Source organism: Aspergillus campestris (genome assembly GCF_002847485.1).
Source record: "Aspergillus campestris IBT 28561 chromosome Unknown P168scaffold_1, whole genome shotgun sequence".
Taxonomy (NCBI): Eukaryota; Fungi; Ascomycota; class Eurotiomycetes; order Eurotiales; family Aspergillaceae; genus Aspergillus; species Aspergillus campestris.
In genome coordinates this window covers 1,256,230-1,275,472 of record NW_020194336.1, presented here as the reverse complement: position 1 = coordinate 1,275,472, position 19,243 = coordinate 1,256,230, and the positions used below count along the sequence as shown (strand labels likewise).

The 19,243-nt window shown below is 52.6% G+C and overlaps 8 protein-coding genes across 8 annotated transcripts; 6 read left to right on the top strand and 2 right to left on the bottom strand.

The window, feature by feature from the left end:
• Positions 1-769: 769 nt before the first annotated feature.
• Positions 770-2,622, top strand: P168DRAFT_230390 (ferric reductase family protein; the record flags this gene model as incomplete). The annotated part of the gene is made up of 3 exons (XM_024833232.1): positions 770-1,394; positions 1,453-1,514; positions 1,564-2,622. The coding sequence occupies 3 exons, from the start codon at positions 770-772 to the stop codon at positions 2,620-2,622; spliced, it is 1,746 nt and encodes a 581-aa protein (XP_024696729.1).
• Positions 2,623-3,397: 775 nt separating this feature from the next.
• On the top strand, positions 3,398-4,327 carry P168DRAFT_228380 (glutathione S-transferase family protein; the record flags this gene model as incomplete). The annotated part of the gene is made up of 3 exons (XM_024833130.1): positions 3,398-3,477; positions 3,568-3,621; positions 3,709-4,327. The coding sequence occupies 3 exons, from the start codon at positions 3,398-3,400 to the stop codon at positions 4,325-4,327; spliced, it is 753 nt and encodes a 250-aa protein (XP_024696728.1).
• A 274-nt stretch (positions 4,328-4,601) lies between these two features.
• On the top strand, positions 4,602-7,121 carry bbp (putative zinc knuckle transcription factor/splicing factor MSL5/ZFM1). The gene is made up of 7 exons (XM_024834735.1): positions 4,602-4,811; positions 4,872-5,085; positions 5,136-5,353; positions 5,568-5,791; positions 5,846-5,954; positions 6,005-6,207; positions 6,261-7,121. Exons 1-7 carry the CDS (start codon positions 4,661-4,663, stop codon positions 6,867-6,869), a joined length of 1,728 nt encoding a protein of 575 aa, XP_024696727.1. The 5' UTR covers positions 4,602-4,660; the 3' UTR covers positions 6,870-7,121.
• A 209-nt stretch (positions 7,122-7,330) lies between these two features.
• P168DRAFT_300890 (anion exchange family protein) lies at positions 7,331-9,657 on the top strand (the record flags this gene model as incomplete). Its single annotated transcript, XM_024838479.1, has 4 exons — positions 7,331-7,813; positions 7,898-8,134; positions 8,199-8,695; positions 8,750-9,657. The coding sequence occupies exons 1-4, from the start codon at positions 7,473-7,475 to the stop codon at positions 9,655-9,657; spliced, it is 1,983 nt and encodes a 660-aa protein (XP_024696726.1). The 5' UTR covers positions 7,331-7,472.
• A 589-nt stretch (positions 9,658-10,246) lies between these two features.
• P168DRAFT_9365 (phosphotransferase family protein) lies at positions 10,247-11,222 on the bottom strand. The gene is made up of 3 exons (XM_024842222.1): positions 10,854-11,222; positions 10,572-10,776; positions 10,247-10,521 (listed from the first exon to the last, which is right to left on the bottom strand). The coding sequence occupies exons 1-3, from the start codon at positions 11,093-11,095 to the stop codon at positions 10,387-10,389; spliced, it is 582 nt and encodes a 193-aa protein (XP_024696725.1). The 5' UTR covers positions 11,096-11,222; the 3' UTR covers positions 10,247-10,386.
• A 647-nt stretch (positions 11,223-11,869) lies between these two features.
• Positions 11,870-13,552, top strand: dbp8 (ATP-dependent RNA helicase DBP8; the record flags this gene model as incomplete). Its single annotated transcript, XM_024834045.1, has 2 exons — positions 11,870-12,434; positions 12,493-13,552. The coding sequence occupies exons 1-2, from the start codon at positions 11,875-11,877 to the stop codon at positions 13,550-13,552; spliced, it is 1,620 nt and encodes a 539-aa protein (XP_024696724.1). The 5' UTR covers positions 11,870-11,874.
• Positions 13,553-14,974: 1,422 nt separating this feature from the next.
• P168DRAFT_9359 (nucleic acid/nucleotide deaminase domain-containing protein) lies at positions 14,975-16,789 on the top strand. The gene is made up of 2 exons (XM_024842220.1): positions 14,975-15,595; positions 15,705-16,789. The coding sequence occupies exons 1-2, from the start codon at positions 15,070-15,072 to the stop codon at positions 16,751-16,753; spliced, it is 1,575 nt and encodes a 524-aa protein (XP_024696723.1). The 5' UTR covers positions 14,975-15,069; the 3' UTR covers positions 16,754-16,789.
• Positions 16,790-17,884: 1,095 nt separating this feature from the next.
• Positions 17,885-18,670, bottom strand: P168DRAFT_314253 (uncharacterized protein; the record flags this gene model as incomplete). The annotated part of the gene is made up of 1 exon (XM_024839762.1): positions 17,885-18,670. The coding sequence occupies one exon, from the start codon at positions 18,668-18,670 to the stop codon at positions 17,885-17,887; it is 786 nt and encodes a 261-aa protein (XP_024696722.1).
• Between the last annotated feature and the right edge of the window lie 573 nt (positions 18,671-19,243).

Genomic DNA, 19,243 nt, shown 5'->3' with positions numbered 1-19,243 from the left:
CTGCCTGATCTTCATCTTCGCCTCTCCTTTTTTCTCCACTGTTCTTCTTCTTCTCTGCGCTCTCATTTCTCCGTCTGCTTCTTGGCTTCTTTCTCTCTCTCTCCCTCTTCCTCTTTCCCTGATTCACTCTCCCTCCTCCCTCTTTCCTCTCTCTCTCTCTCTCTCTCTCCCTCCCTCTCTCGTCTTTCGTTCCTCAATAAGAGTGACTGGTTCACACTATCGTTCATCACATTCCCTCGTTACTCCGTACCAACCTCACCTTTCCAACCTCCATCTACCCACTCGGCTCCAATTTGGATCGTCCTTCTTTAATTTGGCCGGATCCAACCAAATTAACCGTGCCGTCCCTGGTCCCTTGGTCCTAGTGCCCCCGTTCCCTGGTTCAAAGCGATTGTCTTAGTATACGGCAACAAAAACAAAGGAGAAACCGAGACACCAGGACAAAACAAGGCCATTGTCTGTCTCCCTCCGCTGTCTACCCTATCTGTGTGGATTTGGGTGCCAGGTCAACTGGGCATTCTCTCTCGTTTACTTTCACATTTCGATCCTATCGACGGTTCTCTTCTGATCCCGACCGCTCGACCGGCTTCGATTCACATTCCCTTGGGTGACCCCCTTCCTACACTACACCCCTTCTTCAGGGATCCCGATAGTTGAGCTGGTCTCGACTCGTTTTCCAAATCTCGTTTTTTTTGCTTTGGATTGATTGCTTGATTGGTTATTGTGTTTGCATCTTTAATCCTCCCATCGATATACCTGGTTGGACAGAATGGACATCGAAAAACGCAGCGGCGGCGGCGGCGATGCCGCCTACATGTGGCTCGAGAGTTTGAACGACGACCTCGCCCGCAGGAGCTTGCTCATCCTCGGCTTGATGGCCGCCTTCATCTACCTCTGGAAGACCGGCTTCCGTATCAGCGCCCATCTTCGACGACTCTCCAGCTTCAACAATGACCGACAACGCTACTTCATCTCCGCCGACAGCACCTTCGCCAGAATCAAGAGCCATATAATTTATGCCCCCATGCTGCGCAGCCGTCACAACCAGGAGTTCCAGCTCTCCACCGTCGTCAACTTCGGCACCCTGCCCAGTCGCTTCCACACCTTGATCCTGGTCTGCATCGTCGTCATGAACGTCGTCCTCTGCGTCGTCACCGTTCCCTACCATAAAGACGAGCACACCGTCTCCGGCGCCATCCGAAACCGCACCGGCACCATGGCCACCGTCAACCTCATCCCGCTCGTGCTCACGGCCGGCCGGAACAACCCCCTGATCAAGTTGCTCCAGGTGCCCTTTGACACCTTCAACCTCATCCACCGCTGGCTCGCGCGGATCGTGGTCCTGGAAACCATCGCCCATATCTTCGCCTGGGCCATCCCCAAATCGCAAAAGCGTAGGTTTTCTCGATCAGGTCTTTTGGTAGAGAAGTAACAATGCTGATAATTTGACAGTCGGTTGGCAGATGGTCGGTATGATCTTTGGGAAGAGCTCGTTCCTCCTCAGTGGCTTGATTGTAAGTGTCATTCCATCCGGGATTGGTCGACGCAGACTAACTCAGACAGGCCGGCTGTGCCTTCGTCGCGCTCATGGTGCACTCTCCCTCCCCCATCCGCCATGCCTTCTACGAAACCTTCCTCCACCTCCACATCGCCATGGTGGCCGTCTCGTTCGGCTTCCTGTGGGTCCACCTTGACGGACTGGTGGCGCAGTCGTACCTGCTCGCCGCCGTCATCCTCTGGGCCCTCGAGCGCGCCACCCGTCTCTTCATGATCCTGTATCGCAACTGCGGCCGATCGTCCACAACGGCCCTCGTCGAGGCCCTCCCGGGTGACGCCCTGCGCATCACCCTGAACATGGCGCGGCCCTGGTCGTTCCAGCCCGGTCAGCATCTCTACCTGTACATCCCCGCCGTTGGCTGGTGGTCCTCCCACCCCTTCTCCGTCGGGTGGAGCCAGCAGGAGGAGATCGCCACGGACGAGAAGGGCATCCCTATGACCCGGCAGGAGGTCTTCGGCTCCGAGAAGACGACCCTTTCCCTCCTGATCCGTCGCCGCACGGGCTTCACCGACAAGCTGTTCCAGCGCGCCGCCAACGCCGCCGAATCCCGCGTCACCCTGCGCGCTTTCGCCGAGGGACCCTACGGCAGCATCCACTCCATGGACTCATACGGCACAGTGATGCTCTTCGCTGGCGGCGTGGGCATCACCCACCACGTCCCGTTCGTCCGCCATCTGGTGCAGGGGTACGCCGACGGGACGGTCGCCGCGCGCCGCGTGACCCTCGTCTGGATCATCCAGTCGCCCGAGCACCTTGAATGGATCCGCCCCTGGATGACGCAAATCCTCGCCATGGACGGCCGACGGGACGTGCTGCGGATCATGCTCTTCATCACCCGGCCCCGTAACCCGCGCGAGATCCAGAGCCCGAGCACCACCGTCCAGATGTTCCCGGGGCGACCCAACGTTGACACCCTGGTCGGCATGGAAGTCGAGAACCAGGTGGGCGCCATGGGCGTGCTGGTGTGCGGCAACGGCAGTCTAAGCGACGACGTCCGACGCGTGTGCCGCAAGCGACAAGGTCGGTCGACGGTCGACTTTATCGAGGAGAGTTTCACATGGTAGATGCTTGCATAGGTTTATTTGGTTTCTTTTTTTTAAACTGTTTCACTTGGGTACGGAATTTCTAGCACTTCATGGGATGAGCTATTGTATCGATTTTTTGGGATTTATTTTTTGCACGCGCACATGACGGATGTACATACCACATTCCTTTGATATCAATCCAGCATTACCGGCATTACCGGCTTTACTTGTGTGATTATCTCCATCTGGATAGACTAGCTGTTTGTAGAGGGTTGATTTCTCAGCCTGTAAGACAACCCCTACCTTCTAGTCCGTTCCTCCAGATCTAGATCTTGAATAATTATGATTAATCAATCAACCACTCAAAGAAGTCGTCATACTCAACACCCATGCACAAAAACACCACAACCAACCAATGGCTGGCAGGTATGCAGCTGCACGGTTGCGCAAGACAAGCCTCCGTCCTGCTTGCTGACAGCTTATAAATCCGCCCAGTTATCCGGTGGGTCCGATGCGGGATGACAGAAAGCCATCCACAGCGGTAATGGCATCATCTGTGACCCCTCGCCCCGTATTAACACCAATAGTCTGGTTAGTTAGTTAACTATTTGTCTCCGAAGCTACTCCGTAGCTGGGTAGGTATTAATCATCAAAGTGTAAGATGGTGAGCGGGGTTCGCTCTGTTGGAGCTCTATTTAATGGTGCTGGATCCCCATTCCCCACTGCATTGAATCGTCCTCGTTGCTCTCATCTTCAGGCTTTCTATCTATTGTCTTGTAGGAGGTATACTAGCACTACAGCTACGCATTTCAAAATGAGTCGTCCCGATATTACGCTTTACACGGCGCAGACGCCTAATGGGATTAAGATCTCGATTGCGTTGGAGGAGTTGGGGTATGTTCTTCTTCTTTTTCTTTCTTTCTTTTTTACTGGATTATTGATCTCTTGCAATAATTGGATAATGAATACTGACGAGCTGTATAGTCTCCCCTACAAGGTCGAGAATATCAACATTGGCAAGAATACCCAGAAAGAGCCGTACGTACTATCTACCCTTCCCCATACTATCCCCATCTACCTACGGTAGTACCTACCATGCAGTACCATATATTAACATCCCTCCAGATGGTTCCTCGAAATCAACCCCAACGGCCGCATCCCCGCGCTGACAGACACCTTCACGGACGGGCAAAAAATCCGCCTCTTCGAATCCGGCAGCATCCTCACCTACCTCGCCGAGCAATACGACAAAGACCACAAGATCTCCTTCGTCCCCGGAACCCGCGAGCACTACGAGATGATCAGCTGGCTGTACTTCCAGAACGCCGGCGTCGGCCCCATGCAGGGGCAAGCGAACCACTTCTCGCGGTACGCCCCCGAGCGCATCGAGTACGGCGTTACGCGGTACACGAACGAGACGCGCAGGCTGTACGGGGTGCTGGATGCGCATTTGAAGACGTCGGAGAGTGGGTTCCTTGTTGGTGACCATATCTCGTTGGCGGATATTTCGCTTTGGGGGTGGGTGGCTGCTGCGGGCTGGGCCGGGATTGATATTGAGGAGTTTCCGAAGTTGAAGGAGTGGGAGGAGAGATTGGCGGCGAGAGAGGGGGTCGAGAAGGGACGTCATGTGCCGACTAGGCATACTGTTAAGGATGTGCTGAAGGATAAGGACGCTGCTGAGAAGCAGGCTGCTGAGGCGAGGGCTTGGATTCAGCAGGGGATGAAGGCTGATGCTAAGCATTAGTTTCCTTCTTCTTGTTACCTACCGTAGGTAGGTAGATACTTTGGGTTGTTATTATATGATAGACATGAATCTAGTATTGTCATTAATTTGTTATTCATTATTGTTTATTTCTTTGTCCAGTCATTGATCGAGGAATGTTAATGTTGTCATGGTCGACTGTGTTGTGTAGAGGGAGGCCAGTAGAGAAGATACAGATTAGTAATGTCACATGACCTCAGAGCTTGCCACCTCGCCCGAGCTTATCATCCCGTTTTCACCTCACTTTTCTATCATCATTCTATCCATAGTACACTTACCTGCAGTTTTATTAACTTCATCCTTGAGGTCAACATCATGGCCTGGCGAAACCAAGGAATTACAGGCTCCAACAACATCCCTCTGGGCCGCCGTCGCCTCGCCGGCGACGAACCCCATGAAGATGAAAGCCGCACTGCGACTCCCTCATCGGACAACGGGTTCAAGCGCGGCCGGAGCCCCATCCGAGGTATGTCCATCTCTCTCCTCTTCGCTTTTCAAAGAAGATCGCATCCGCTGATGGATATAGCGGAACCCGCGAGTGATGGCGTCAAGCGTCGCAAGAAGCGCAACCGTTGGGGTGATGCCCAGGAGAACAAGGCTGCTGGTCTGATGGGCTTGCCCACCATGATCATGGCCAACTTCACTAGCGAGCAGCTCGAGGCGTATACTCTTCACTTGCGTATTGAGGAGATTAGCCAGAAGCTTCGCATCAACGATGTTGTGCCTGCGGATGGAGACAGGTTAGTACCTTTTCACCCATCTAAATTCTCTCCAGGTTCTAACTCTGCAGATCGCCCTCTCCCCCCCCGCAGTACGACAACTTTGGTAGACGTGTAAATACTAGGGAATACCGTTATCGGAAGCGTCTCGAAGACGAGCGCCACAAGCTGGTCGAAAAGGCGATGAAGACCATTCCTAACTACCACCCGCCTTCTGACTACAGACGTCCCACCAAGACCCAGGAGAAGGTCTATGTTCCAGTGAATGACTATCCAGAGATTAACTTCAGTATGATAACTAACCCTCTAACTCCTAACCGTTCCTGTGTTGTGTCTGTCCCTCATGACGGCTCGAGTCGAGCTCGCAAGGAAGTCATCGCCCGTCGATGGTTTTCGGGGCTCGCTTCTTGCTAACCCTCATGCTTGATACCACTTCATTATTGCTCTCCCATCTTTGATAAAACCACCTTCAACTAACACTTAGCTCTTTGCTACCTTTTAAGTTGGCTTACTCATAGGACCCCGTGGTAACACCCTCAAGAAGATGGAGACCGAGTCCGGGGCTAAGATTGCCATCCGTGGAAAGGGCTCCGTCAAGGAAGGAAAGGGTCGATCTGACGCCGCTCACGCTAGTAACCAGGAAGAAGATCTCCACTGTCTGATCATGGCAGACACGGAAGAAAAGGTTAACAAGGCTAAGAAGTTGGTGCACAACGTTATTGAGACTGTGAGTTTGAGTCCACCCCCGCTGGCGAGACGTGATCGACAACTGACCAGACAGGCCGCTTCCATCCCCGAAGGCCAGAACGAGCTCAAGAGGAACCAGCTCCGTGAGCTGGCTGCCCTGAACGGTACTCTTCGTGACGATGAGAACCAGGCTTGCCAGAACTGTACGTTCCTCCCCCTTGCATATCATGAAACGTATGACTAACGGCTCCAGGCGGCCAAATCGGTCATCGCAAGTATGACTGCCCTGAGCAGCGCAACTTCACCGCCAACATCATCTGTCGTGTCTGTGGCAACGCCGGGCACATGGCTCGCGACTGTCCCGATCGCCAGAGAGGCTCCGATTGGCGCAACGGCGGTGGCGTTGGTGGCCGCAGGGCTATTGGCAGCGGCGATGCCGTCGACCGAGAAATGGAGGTATGTTATTCACCCTACACTGTATTTGCTATATCATTTGCTCACGTCACTAGCAACTCATGCAAGAACTGTCTGGTGGTGCCCCCGGCGAAGACGGCCAACCCATGCGCCGCATCGAAGCCGGTCCCGAAGGCGAGTACGACGACCGCGACGCGAAGCCCTGGCAGCGTGGCCCGCCGGCCAGCGACGTGGCTCCCTGGCAGCAGCGCCGCGACACCCGCCGCGACGACTACGGCTCCCGCGATCAGGGTGGCGCAGCTCCTTGGGCTGCTCAAAGCCGCGGTGGCGATCATGGCTACGGTGGCGATCACGGCTACGGTGGATACGGTGGCTATGGCGGTGCTCCCGGCGCTGCTCCGGGCGCTGCTGCCCCGTGGCAGCAGCAGGCGGCCCCTCCGCCGCCGGGTGGACCGGCCGCGTACGGATACGGTGCCTACCCCGGATATCCGTCAATGGCAGCGATGGGTGCTCCCCCGGGCGCTCCCCCCGGTCCTCCCCCCGGTGCCCCTCCGGGCCTGAGCGGAGTGCCGCCACCGCCGCCTCCGCCGGGCATGCCATCCATGTACTATGGCTCAGGCAGTCCGCCCCCGCCGCCTCCCGGCGATGGACCTCCCCCTCCGCCGCCCAGCGACCAGCCCCCGCCGCCTCCTCCCCCTGCTTGAACAACCCATCACTAGGATTGTCTAAGTTTGTCTTTGTTCTTTCTTATCATCTTTGCTATCTATTACTACCTGCCATATGGTCTGTGGTATTCCAGGACCGAAAGGGAACGAAAAAGGGGAAGAAGCGCAGGGTTGATCATTGTTTACGGGATCGTTTCGCAGGCCCATGAATTGTAATTTTTGTATCCAAATTGAGGGCTTCTGGCCTGGTTAGTGTGTTGATTAATAGTCAAAAGGGTATTTTCATTTGTCTTTTTCATTCGTATAGAGATGTATTGGTGGAGATGGAGATTCGGATATTTTGTCTTGTAGATGAAGAGAACTGCTACAGTCTCTCTGTAGTATGCGAATGGATGCACACCGCAACGGAAGAAGGTTTTCCCGACCGAGATGATTTTCGTCGTTGTCATTAGGCTCATCGGTTAAACGTACTCGAATTATTGTCGAGGTCGTCTGGACTCCTAGATATTCTCTGTCAGCATCCTGTGTTTAAAGTGGGTTACATACATCAGGATCCTCCGGCATCAAAGCATGGTCTAGTCCCTTAACCCTCCCGGATCCCGCCCCGCCCATCGTCAACCTTGGCTCAACAACCGGTGCAACATGCAGGCACCCGGGAGTAACGCAGCTGGCAGCCAGGCTGATCCAGCTCCCCACTCGCGCAAGCCGTGGAATTCGCATTCCCAGTCGCAGCTCTCCCACCACGATCATGATCAAGACCATGACCGTCCGCAGAGTCACAACCCCGAGCCGATCGCGCGGGAGCACACTCGACGCTCCACCACCACGCACTCATCCACGCGCTCAGCCAAATGGTGGCGCGTACGACTCTTCCGCGGCATGGTCAAAGATGTGAGGCGTCGCGCTCCATATTACTGGAGTGACTGGACCGATGCGTGGGATTACCGGGTCGTCCCTGCGACGGTGTACATGTTTTTCGCCAAGTACGTACTATACCACTACTACTGCCTGGGGCTTGCTCGGAGCTCCGGATAGGCGAAACAAGATTGTTACTAAACGCGCTGTAGTATCCTGCCCGCTCTGGCTTTCTCACTGGACATGTTTGAAAAGACGCACCAGAGCTACGGCGTTAACGAGGTGCTTCTCGCGTCCGTGCTGGGCTCCGTGGTGTTCGCCCTTCTGGCGGCTCAGCCGCTGGTGATTGTTGGCGTGACGGGGCCTATTACTGTGTTTAATTATACGGTTTATGATATTATTGCGCCGCGGGGGACGCCGTATCTGGCTTTTATGTGTTGGATTGGGATGTATGTCTCCCCTCCCCCACCTTTCAGATTGCGGGTGCGGAAGCGCAGCGCTGACTGGCTAAAGCTGGTCACTCATCATGCACTGGTTCCTCGCCATAACCAACGCATGCAACGCTTTGACCTACGTGACTCGCTTCTCGTGTGACATTTTCGGGTTCTACGTCGCGTGCATCTATCTCCAGAAAGGGATCCAGGTGCTGACGCGCCAGTGGGGCCAGGTCGGCGAGACGTCGGCGTATCTCAGCATTATGGTCGCGCTGTTGGTGCTGATGAGTGCTTGGATCTGTGGTGAACTGGGGAACAGTAATCTGTTTCAGCGCTACGTGCGGAAGTTTCTGGAGGATTATGGCACGCCGTTGACGATTGTCTTCTTTACCGGGTTTGTCCATATCGGTCATATGAGAGACGTTAACGTCGCGACGCTGCCGACTAGCAAGGCTTTCTTTCCTACGATGGATAGGAGCTGGCTTGTTAATTTTTGGGATATTGATGTGGGAGATATCTTCTTGGCTATTCCGTTTGCTCTGCTCTTGACTATTCTCTTCTACTTTGACCATAACGGTACCTCCCCTCCCCTCTCCCTTTCCTTTATGTCCACTCTCTCATATAATACAGTATCCTCCCTCATCGCCCAAGGAACCGAATTCCCCCTCCGCAAACCCGCCGGCTTCCACTGGGACCTCTGGCTCCTAGGCCTAACAACCTTCGTCGCAGGCCTCCTCGGCATCCCCTTTCCCAACGGCCTCATCCCCCAAGCCCCCTTCCACACCGCCGCCCTCTGCGTCACCCGCGACGTCGCCGATACAGACGACACCAACAAAGGCAAGACAGTCCGCATAACAGACCACGTCGTCGAACAGCGCGTCAGCAACCTCGCCCAAGGCCTCCTCACCCTAATCGCCATGACCGGCCCCTTACTAATCGTCCTCCACCTCATCCCCCAAGGCGTCATGGCCGGCCTCTTCTTCATTATGGGTGTCCAAGCCCTGCAAGGCAATGGAGTCACGCAGAAATTGATCTTCCTCGCGCAAGACCGCGCCTTCACGGCTGCGTCGAACCCGCTTAAGCGTGTGAAGCGTCGCCGCGCGATTTGGGTCTTTGTTGTGCTGGAGCTGGTCGGGTTTGGGGCTACGTTTGCGATCACGCAGACGATTGCGGCGATTGGGTTCCCGGTTATTATTTTGCTGTTGATTCCTGTTCGCTCGTTTTTGTTTCCGTTGTGGTTTGAGGGTGAGGAGCTGGCTGCGCTGGATGCGCCTACTGCTAGTCCGTTTACGATGGAGAGTGTGGGCGGGACTCATGGGGCAAATGGTGATTCTGATGCTGAGGGAGAGGGAGCTGGAGCTCGGCCTGCTGGGAGACCGTCCTCTAAGGATGATGCCAGTGGGGAGTCGATGATGCGTCGTGGGGAGGGGGAGGGGGCTGAGGCTCCTGTGGAGGGGGATTTGGAGCGTGGAGAGGCGTATGAGATGCAGTCGAGGGCGGGGATGCGTAGACGGAGCATGGCTAGTGGGGGTGATTGATTTGATAGGCATTGTTGGACCGTGGCATTAGCATAATTCTTATATAGTTTCTGTAGTCTTGGATATCCATTGGGAATGAATGATCTCTAGACTGACGTCGTTTGCAATCCTTGTTCAACGTGTAGGACCTTCGCTCATTCAGGGACAGCGCCAAAGCATCAGTTCTCGACCTATTGACCTCTAATAAAACCCCCCATCACCCTATCATACCACCCAGCCTTCCCACATTCATACAACCTCATCGCAGAAACCAGATACTGTCGCCGCGAATCACCAAGAGCAGACGACAGTCTGTACCCACCAGTCACCCCCCGCTCCTCTTCTATTCCCCTCACAACATCGATATAACTCTCCCTATCAGCAAACCTCTGCCTATCATCCGCATCCCGCGGACACCCAGTCTCATCATACTTCCACGGAGCATCCATAGCAGGCGGGACCACCGACATGGACAGGGGGGATTCTCCGGACAATCCGCAGGGCCCCGCAAACGCCGTCTCCCAGTCTATAACGCCCAGCAGGCGGTAGTCATCGTCAAATACGATATTGTTGTGCCCGAAGTCGCCGTGGCAGAGAGGGAATGGGCCTGTGTTGTTGATGGATAATGATTCCGCGTTATCGTGTATCAGTTTTTTTGAACGTTGATAGGGAAGATTGGATCTCGGCGGCGTAGGGACCTGCTGCGTTTTGAAGTTGAGCTTCGGAGAGACCGAATTCGACTTTAGTGGACTAGGCGATGAAGAACTCTGCTGCGGTGTTGAATGGCCCGCCTAAGATTGGGAGCGGGCCTTGTTGGTATGTGCCGTCTGCGTTTATCCCGGTTACTTTTCCGATTTTTGGGAGTCGGATGTTGAACATATCGATCTGATGGAGATAATCAGAGAGAAGAACTGTTGAATGGTGCGGGTACATACGTGGATTTCTGCCATTCTGGCATAAACGTCTAACTTATGTTCAGGGGGGATGTTCATGCTCAGATCTCTTCCAGCATTTCCTTGAAGACAGTCCATAAGCATGAACTGTGCCCCGACGCTGGAGTTCGTGTCTGTCTCAAACAAATGGACACGCGGAACAGGAATCGTGCTCTCTCGCCGAACAAGACAGATAGTCCAGTACTCGCTCTCCATTATCTTAGCCGCGCCTACTCCGTCACAGTACACGGTGTCAAGGGTGGCATCCGGAGTCTTGCTACCCACCGAGCGCGGTCAGAAAATTCGACGATACGAACCATGTGGTTATATCCTAGGCCGATGTCTGGTAATATTCGACATTCTAGACCGTTTCGCTTCGTAGAAGCACACTGGGTGAGTAGATCCCAGTTGATGGATTGTAGGAATGCTTGAGCTCGTGCTTTTAGGGGTTCTTTGCTGAGGGAGGAGAAGTAGGACCATCGATATCCGGCGAAAGTATTGTTTTCGTGCGAAAGAGTGTCTGGCATGATTGCGCTGGGTATGTTTTCTAGAACGTAGCAGTGGAAATAGCGAGATTATATGGACTGATAGGACTTTGGCGGGCTGTGAGAATAGCGGTGAAACATTGGCAGTTTTCCCATACGAAGATAGCTCGTCAGGTATTTGGCTTCAAATAAGAAGTATCAAGTAATTCTCCAATATCATGTCATGTCAGGCAATGTGAAGTGGCTCCTGCTGGATGGCTGATCGGAGTCTACCATTCAGCAAAGAGAACGGAGATACTAGAATAAGACGCAATCCTTCTTCCTTCTTTGTTTAAAACATCTTGTAAAGAGGCGTCTGTGTAGCAGAATGCCCCCCGGAATCCGTCCCGACTGGATTAGGGTTGTAGTGGCAGGGGTGTTAGCTGTCTCTGATGTGTTCAAAACCGGCGGGGTACCATGGAAATTTGAAAACATTCAAGCAAAAATAGTTGCTTCAAACACGCAGGCTTTGAAGTGAGAATAATCAGGTAAATAAAGTGAGAATAATCAGGTAAATAACAGGATCTATACTCATCGTGCCATACCAAGCGCCAGACATGGTAGCCTCAGGCAACAGTAGATGTAATAGCCTCAGGCAGATGATATCACATGGCTTGTGTGGGTCCAACAAACCAACCCCATTGGTCATTATCACGTGGTGTCGACACTCTACACCGCTTCAGCGGTCAGCTTTTCTGCCGATGAATTTATCAGATTTGATCAAAAAGAAGAAAAAAAAGAAGCAGAGAAGAGAGAGACAACGAACACAGTCAACCAACACAATGGCCCCGTCGCACTCCCCAGACCCTGTGTCAGCATCGGCATCGGAGGATTCGGATTCTGAGGCCTCCTCAAGCATAAGCGTATCCGACACTGAACAAGAAAACCATACCCGCGCTCCCAAACGAAGACGTCTATCGGAGACACCAGACGACGACGAAGACGAAGAAGAAGAAGAAGACAAAAGCTACACAGCCCCAGCCCCCATCGCCACAGTCTCGCGAATCAAAAAGAAAGACACATCCAGCGCCCAGCCCGCCCAAAAATCCGACACCAACCCAGAGCTAATCAGAGATGCTCTGGAAATCGGTCTCCAAGAGGAAGAGTCCTCGTTCAAGGCGCTGAACGTCGCGCCGTGGCTGATCGGGTCGCTGACGACGATGGCGGTCAGGAAACCGACGGCTATTCAGAGGGCCTGTATTCCGGAGATCTTGAAGGGCAGGGACTGTATTGGTGGGAGTAGGACGGGATCCGGTAAAACGATTGCGTTTGCGGTGCCCATTTTGCAGATGTGGGCGCAGGATCCGTTTGGGATTTTTGCGGTTGTTTTGACGCCGACGAGGTTGGTCTCTCCCTCTATCTTATTTGGGGATACAAAAGAAGGAGGAACTAATTAAAAGCAGAGAACTCGCTCTCCAAATCTACGAACAAATCAAAGCAATCTCCGCCCCCCAAAGCATGAAACCCGTCCTCATCACAGGCGGAACAGACATGCGCGCGCAAGCCATCGCCCTCTCGCAGCGTCCGCACGTCGTCATCGCCACTCCCGGCCGTCTCGCAGACCACATAAACACTTCCGGCGAAGACACTGTGCGCGGCCTCAAGCGCGTCCGCATGGTCGTCATGGACGAAGCGGACCGCCTCCTCGCCCCAGAAGCAGGCATGCTCCCGGACGTAGGAACCTGTCTCTCGGCTCTACCCCCCTCCTCCGAGCGCCAAACCCTCCTCTTCACAGCAACAGTGACGCCCGAAGTGCGCGCCCTCAAATCCTCGCCCCGCTCCAACTCCAAACCCCCCCTCTTCATGACTGAAATCTCCACCGAAAGCAAAGACTCCATCCCCCCCACCCTCAAACAAAGCTATCTCAAAGTCCCCATGACCCACCGCGAAGCCTTCCTCCACGTGCTCCTCTCCACGGACGCCAACGCCCAAAAACCAGCCATCATCTTCTGCAACCGCACCCAGACAGCAGACCACCTCGAGCGCATGCTCCGCCGGCTCGCCCACCGCGTCACATCCCTGCACAGCCGACTCCCGCAGTCCGAGCGTAACGCGAATCTTGCCCGCTTCCGCGCCTCGGCCGCTAGAGTCCTCGTCGCGACGGACGTCGCCTCCCGTGGTCTCGATATTCCCTCCGTCAGCCTGGTAATCAACTACGATGTCCCCCGGAACCCGGACGACTACGTGCATCGTGTGGGACGTACCGCCCGTGCGGGCCGCTCCGGTGAGGCTGTCACGCTTGTTGGACAGCGCGATGTGCAGCTTGTGTTGGCTATTGAGGAGCGCGCAGGTCGCCAGATGGAGGAGTGGAGTGAGGAAGGTGTTAGCGTGGAAGCGCGTGTTGTGCGTACTGGTGTGCTTAAGGAGGTTGGCGCTGCGAAGCGCGAGGCCGCTGCTGAGATTGATGAGGGGAGGGATGTGTTGGGGAGAAAGAGGAATAAGTTGAAGAAGGTGCGGTAGTACTAGACTTTTTGTTGTATCAGTTTCCTTTCTTTTTTCTTATTTCTTGGTTTTGGTTCGGAATATGATGCTGTACATACGTACCTATCTTTTCTACACGGCTTCCGCTCTTCCTCTTTCCATGTTAGTGTTCACTTCTCGCTGCTTTTTGCTCATTAAGAAAACCTTGGCACGCGCTAAGTTGATCACCAAGTAGAGGACTGAGCGGAGAGGTGAGTAGCCTGTGTAGAGTAGTCTTGGGGCTTGATACTAAAGTTCATCCAGTTTCAACCCACTTAACCAAAGAATGATATTGTTAATAGAATAGGTAATTTTAGCTATGATTCCTTCTAATATACTATGAAGCAGTCTCTCAGGTGAGATTAGGTCCAAATAATCTCTTTGTGAGCCATTGTTTTCATTGTCGATATTACTCATATATTAGCAGTAGAAGCATGTAATATGACATGTATATAATTCATTGTATCATTAATACTCCATACTATAAGCCAAAAAATAAAATACACCTTCACGTGGGGTTACTTTTTTTTTTTGGCGGGGGAACATACTAGTTCTTGTCCAACGTGTAAAGAAAATTTCAGCCTGTTTGATCTTTCCATTGCCAGCAAGTCCACCGCAAAATCAATCTAGAAATGAAGGAAAACAAATACAGAAAGGATTGACCCATGGGAAGGGGGATATTGCCAGCCTGGAGAACTAGTGTTTGATAGTTATCAGGGGAGTCCATATCATCTACACAGAGAGTTCGCCAGAGAAAGATTAACTCAGGCATCATGGGTGCAAACACCACGAGCTACTCACAGTGCAGCACGTCGCATGGAGAATACAAATAACCTATGTAGGCGGCCTCCGGCATCCTATCATGTGGGAACAAGTGTGGGCCGGAGGGTCGATGGCCATCACCTCCCTGCGTGGGAGCTGCAAGTGTCTCTAATCAGACGCCTGCATGTCACTTCCATAAGGCGGCGCTTCCCAACCTACCAATAGCCGCTGACCTCACTGATCTCCTCCCCTGCTCAGCCGCCTCCTGGAGGCCTCCGACTTGGAGATGAGACACTACGCGACACATCACCGCCTGCGGCAGCGGAGAATCGAGCAGTAGGTGTGAAATCTAGAAGCATGGTGAAATCGCCCAAAGAAATGCGAGATACCTCATATCAGTTGGTCCTAGTCATTGGCGGGGATGATCCCACGCAGCCTGTCGTGGTCGACACAGTGGCCCGACCGTTCTCGCATATTGCAAGGCATGCCAGTTTCCGCGAATGGGCGGGGACGGTTGAACGCAAGAGGCCCCTTGGACTTGAACAGATTACTCGGAGCGGATGAGAAACGACTGAAGCCCTTCATGTGTTCAAAAGAAGAATGCACGACTTATAAAAGGGTTGCCCGTTCGGTCCTAAAGATTGAACTACTCGCCCATAAGCTCTCCTATTCTACAATTTCTGAGTTCTCTCGTCCTCGCGAAAACGCCTATCTGATAGTCAGGCGTTTGGGTCCCTCCGAACGGATACGAAAGAATGTACGACGAAACCCCGGAAGATCCGGTGCTGGAGCAACGACAAAGCAGGCTGAGGCTACTGTATGAGCCCCTGTCGCTGCTCGATACACTGGACCAAACGAGAGGTGATCGCATCAGGCCCGACGATGTCCCATCGCATGACGCCGAATTTAGCCTGATCGGAAGCCAACGGTCCTTTGTCAATGCAATCGCCTACATCTGCGCATACAAGAAAGGCCCGGCCTACGTGACCGCTGCCGCGTTGGAAAAGGCGCCAGAAGAGATAGTTCTGTGGCTCGCAGCAAATAAGGGCATAGAACCCGCGGTAATCGATTTTTTGAACCCGGTCGTGAAAATCATCACATGGCTAGTCGGCAAGACAAGTGCCAGGTTGGAAAATGAGGAAGGGGCATCGGCATTGAACCTCCTGACGGGCAAGACCCTGTCTTTCAATTCCCCCAGAATCTATTCATACTATTGCCAGATAGTGAACCACGCGGCTCCCGATGTGGTGCCTGAGTTGGCTCGGGACCCACGTTTTCGAGGTCTGTCTCCTGTCTAATCTTCAGCTGCCCTTTTTCCTTTTGTTCTTCTTCTTCTTTTTATTTTTTATTTTATTTTTTGGAAGACATCTAACACGCTTGAAACTTTAAGATATTCCAAAAGTTATCGAGTTCAGAAAGTGGCTGGCTAGTCATCTATATGAAGATGATGAAGATCATGTCCAACTCCAGGAGCGTGATATGGAACGCCTTGCCAAGAAATGTTACGAATCACGGAAACTTTTCAATGTTCTCCGAAACTTGGGAGGGGATCCACGGCAGACTGAGCGTTTCGAGCATCTGTACAAGCTGCTGGGAAAGCTCGGAAAGCATGTGGTGATGTGCAAGCGGCTGGTGGAAGCGAGTATTGTGCTACGGACGGAATTCTTGCGTGGACTGACCGTCAAAACGGTCCCGAGATCCAGAGAGCGCCAAATTCCGCTGCGCCGCAAATGTAATGTGGACGGGATTGCAAATCGCATTTTTCGGAAACCTACCGATAGGGACAGGTTCATTGCTCGCTTGGAGACGATCTATACCGCGGACGACTTGAACAAGCGCTTAGAGTGTCAGTATGGTCAGACCAAGACTTTCGTGCACGCCGAACTCTTGTTGTTTAATCACCTTGATACGATTGATGGGGATTATCTGGACAACAGCGACAAATACGTGGGATGCAGTAAGCCCGCGTGCTACCTCTGCTACCAATATATCTGCACTCATCCCGGTGGATATGCACGTCCGCCCTCCCATCAGAAACTTTACCTGAGGTGGCGTCTTCCAGATATCAAACAAGCGCAGCCTCTTGCCGCTATCCTGTTTCAGCGGCAAAAGGAAGTTCTTGAAAAAATGATCATCACCGTGCGATCCGACTTGAATAACGAAGTTGCCACGCGCGTCGGTAGGCGGAAGAGTGAAGTCGACTCCACGCACGCAGAAACCTCGAGCTTGTATGAGATCAAAAAATTGGAGGATGCAGTGGCCTCGATGTCGTTTGCCGAGCTGCTACGAGAAATCGATCCATCAGTGCAGCACACGCCGCTTCCTGATCTGTCCTCTGAGACGGAGGTCGTCAGTTCTCCCTCGTCCTCGAGCCAGTACAGCCCAGCGCCCGACAGTGCATATTACTCAAGCGACAGCGATGGAGGTGTTGGTATCTGAGACTTGCAGTCATGCATACGGCAGTTGGGGAGAGATTGATGTTGCGTGTGACTTCGCCGGGGTGTGGCTGCTCATAGCGGACCGGGCAGGCTGGACTCAGGAAGACAATTTACTACAATAATCAGCTTCTGATAGTTAGCCCGAATGATGTTTGTTTGTTGATTGCTTGATACTCCGACACCGTATCGGAATACATAAATCGCTGTCCCTAGTTCAGTTTTTGGGAAATGCCTAGTGGTATCCGAGTGGTATCTCGGCGTGAATGAGAGAAGACTGGATGGTATGTTCATATTGGTATTTGTAAACCATTTCAACGTAAGCCATCCTTGCAGTGAGACCTGGCCCTTTGTATGGTGTATTCTGGTAGACCAGCAAGGGACCCCGAGTAGGGATTGCCCTGACCTTACTGAATACTTGCCCCGCACCCTGGACAACAACGTAACCCTTCCTCCATGGCCCTTTCGTATACATACCCAAGGGACCCCTCCAGAGACCTGCGGAGCACTAGTCAACCGTTGACCTGTCTTTGATCGTTGTGTTCAAGACCAGCTTACAATAGGTATATAGATGTTTCCATTCAACAACGGTGCTTTATCCCCGCATGGTCAAGAAGGCTGATCAGATCCACAGAAGAGGAAAATGACTGTCTTGACATGCACCGAACACCCGCAATATCTCAATGACCTGCAAGAGGCCATCGAACATATCAAAGTCTGTCACATGAACAGCATCACACGTCCTGGTCGTCCCGGAACGGTTGATACACATGGACACATGTGGTATTGTTGGGCGTGTGAATCTCGCTATTTGAAAGATCATCGCAGCTTTGATTCGAATGAGGCCATGTGGGATCATCTCCGATCAAGTCACTGTGACATTATTGCTTGCATAGTCCCGCACCAGGACTTTGACGGGATTTGAACTCATGTTATAATCTTTTTATGGGAGTTGATGCTATATTGCTTTAAGCAAGGAATTGCTCTGGATGATCTAGATGGTTTAGATGGTTCTTGCGAAGAAAAGTCGTTTAAGATACTATGAACATTGGCATAAGCGTAGGGCATCAGCCTACACAAGCCTTGTACCTTCAACTATAGAGAACGCGCTACTCCCTTCAGTCATAGAGTCATTTCAGTCAGCTGCCCGTCGCCAAAAATCACTGTCGTTGTCAATATCATAATCATCGACATCCTCGTCCAAACTGCGGTCATCATCCTCATAATCCCCCCAGCAACTCCTGTCGTCATCCCACTCCCCTGTCACTTCTTCATTGTTCACTACCTTGACTGACCATCCGTATCGCTCCATCTGTTGTCTCAGCGCCTCGTCGATCTCATCTTCGAACACCTCAACCACAACCTTTTGCAGTGATGGCAGCGTTCGGAATTGGGCAGCGGTCTTGTCCAACATCGCAACAACAACCATAAAGGACGACGTCAGATCGTAATCTCTGTGAAGCGATGTTTCGATCGTCTTTAACTGCGGGCAGTTGCGCTGAAGGATTGAGAGAATCTGGAGGCTGTTGTTCTCCGGACTGCCCGATCCATCGGGCAGCTGATCAAGCCGTCGAAAGGCAGGAAAGTCCATACGTACATGCTGAAGGTAGCTCGTACCTTCGCCTCCGATCAAGTCAAAGAATCGAGAGACCATGGAAGGGCTGTATAGGGTGAAGTCGAAGGAGTTCTGTGCGTAGAAGATTGCCTTGGCCTCTTTGTAAATTTTCTGATTGGTGCGGAGGATACTGAGACCCAGCCCCCTATCGTATCTGGGCCAAAAAGGGCGAATGGAATCCTCCTGCAGCAGCACGTAGCGATATATCTTGTTGTGGAGCTCGCCTGGAAGGTCAAGGAAGGTGGTTGGCATGCTGGGCGTGTTGGCGGTTTGGTTGACTGGATGGTGTTTGAGAGGCCCTGCCATGTTCGTTCGGGCTCCTGGCCGTGATATGTCACCACCCCTTATATAGAACTAATAGAAAAACGGGAAAGCAATAAAAAAGATGGTCTGTTTATCTTTAGTATGAACAAGTCACTGGGGGGTCTGGAGTTATGTCGGTATATCTGCCGGTTTATCGACCAAAGACATTGTCAAAGAACACATGTAACAACGGCCTACTACTCAATTATAGGTCGAGTTTGATGAACAGATGCTCATGCAGGAAAGCCACAATCAGAGCAACGATCTTAATAGTCGTGTCAAGTCTTTTATTGCGCCGTAGTAGTTCGAAGTATCAACGGCCTCCTACATTCCGTGTTGGGAAGGATATGCAGCAAAACTCTACCCCGTCATTCTTTTCTTGTTATTGTTATCTTTTTTTAATTTGCTGTTATTGGGAGAAATTATCTGGTAAGCAGTTGAGGCGATACGTGTAAGCTGCTGTATGCATCCAACAATCATCTTGTACATATCCCCGCTAGCGCATTGCGTGCGTGCGCTCTCACCTATAGGACATGAGATGCGCTCAGTCGATGGACATTGCTATCGCTGCTATAC

Coding starts and splice junctions, on each gene's coding strand:
- bbp (XM_024834735.1), top strand. CDS start 4,661: ATGGCCTGGCGAAACCAAGGAATTACAGGCTCCAACAACATCCCTCTG. Junction 5,792..5,845: donor TGCACAACGTTATTGAGACT/GTGAGTTTGAGT, acceptor CTGACCAGACAG/GCCGCTTCCATCCCCGAAGG. Junction 5,955..6,004: donor GAACCAGGCTTGCCAGAACT/GTACGTTCCTCC, acceptor TAACGGCTCCAG/GCGGCCAAATCGGTCATCGC.
- P168DRAFT_9365 (XM_024842222.1), bottom strand. CDS start 11,095: ATGCCAGACACTCTTTCGCACGAAAACAATACTTTCGCCGGATATCGA. Junction 10,777..10,853: donor GAATTTTCTGACCGCGCTCG/GTGGGTAGCAAG, acceptor GATAATGGAGAG/CGAGTACTGGACTATCTGTC. Junction 10,522..10,571: donor CCAGAATGGCAGAAATCCAC/GTATGTACCCGC, acceptor TATCTCCATCAG/ATCGATATGTTCAACATCCG.
- P168DRAFT_9359 (XM_024842220.1), top strand. CDS start 15,070: ATGTACGACGAAACCCCGGAAGATCCGGTGCTGGAGCAACGACAAAGC. Junction 15,596..15,704: donor TCGGGACCCACGTTTTCGAG/GTCTGTCTCCTG, acceptor TGAAACTTTAAG/ATATTCCAAAAGTTATCGAG.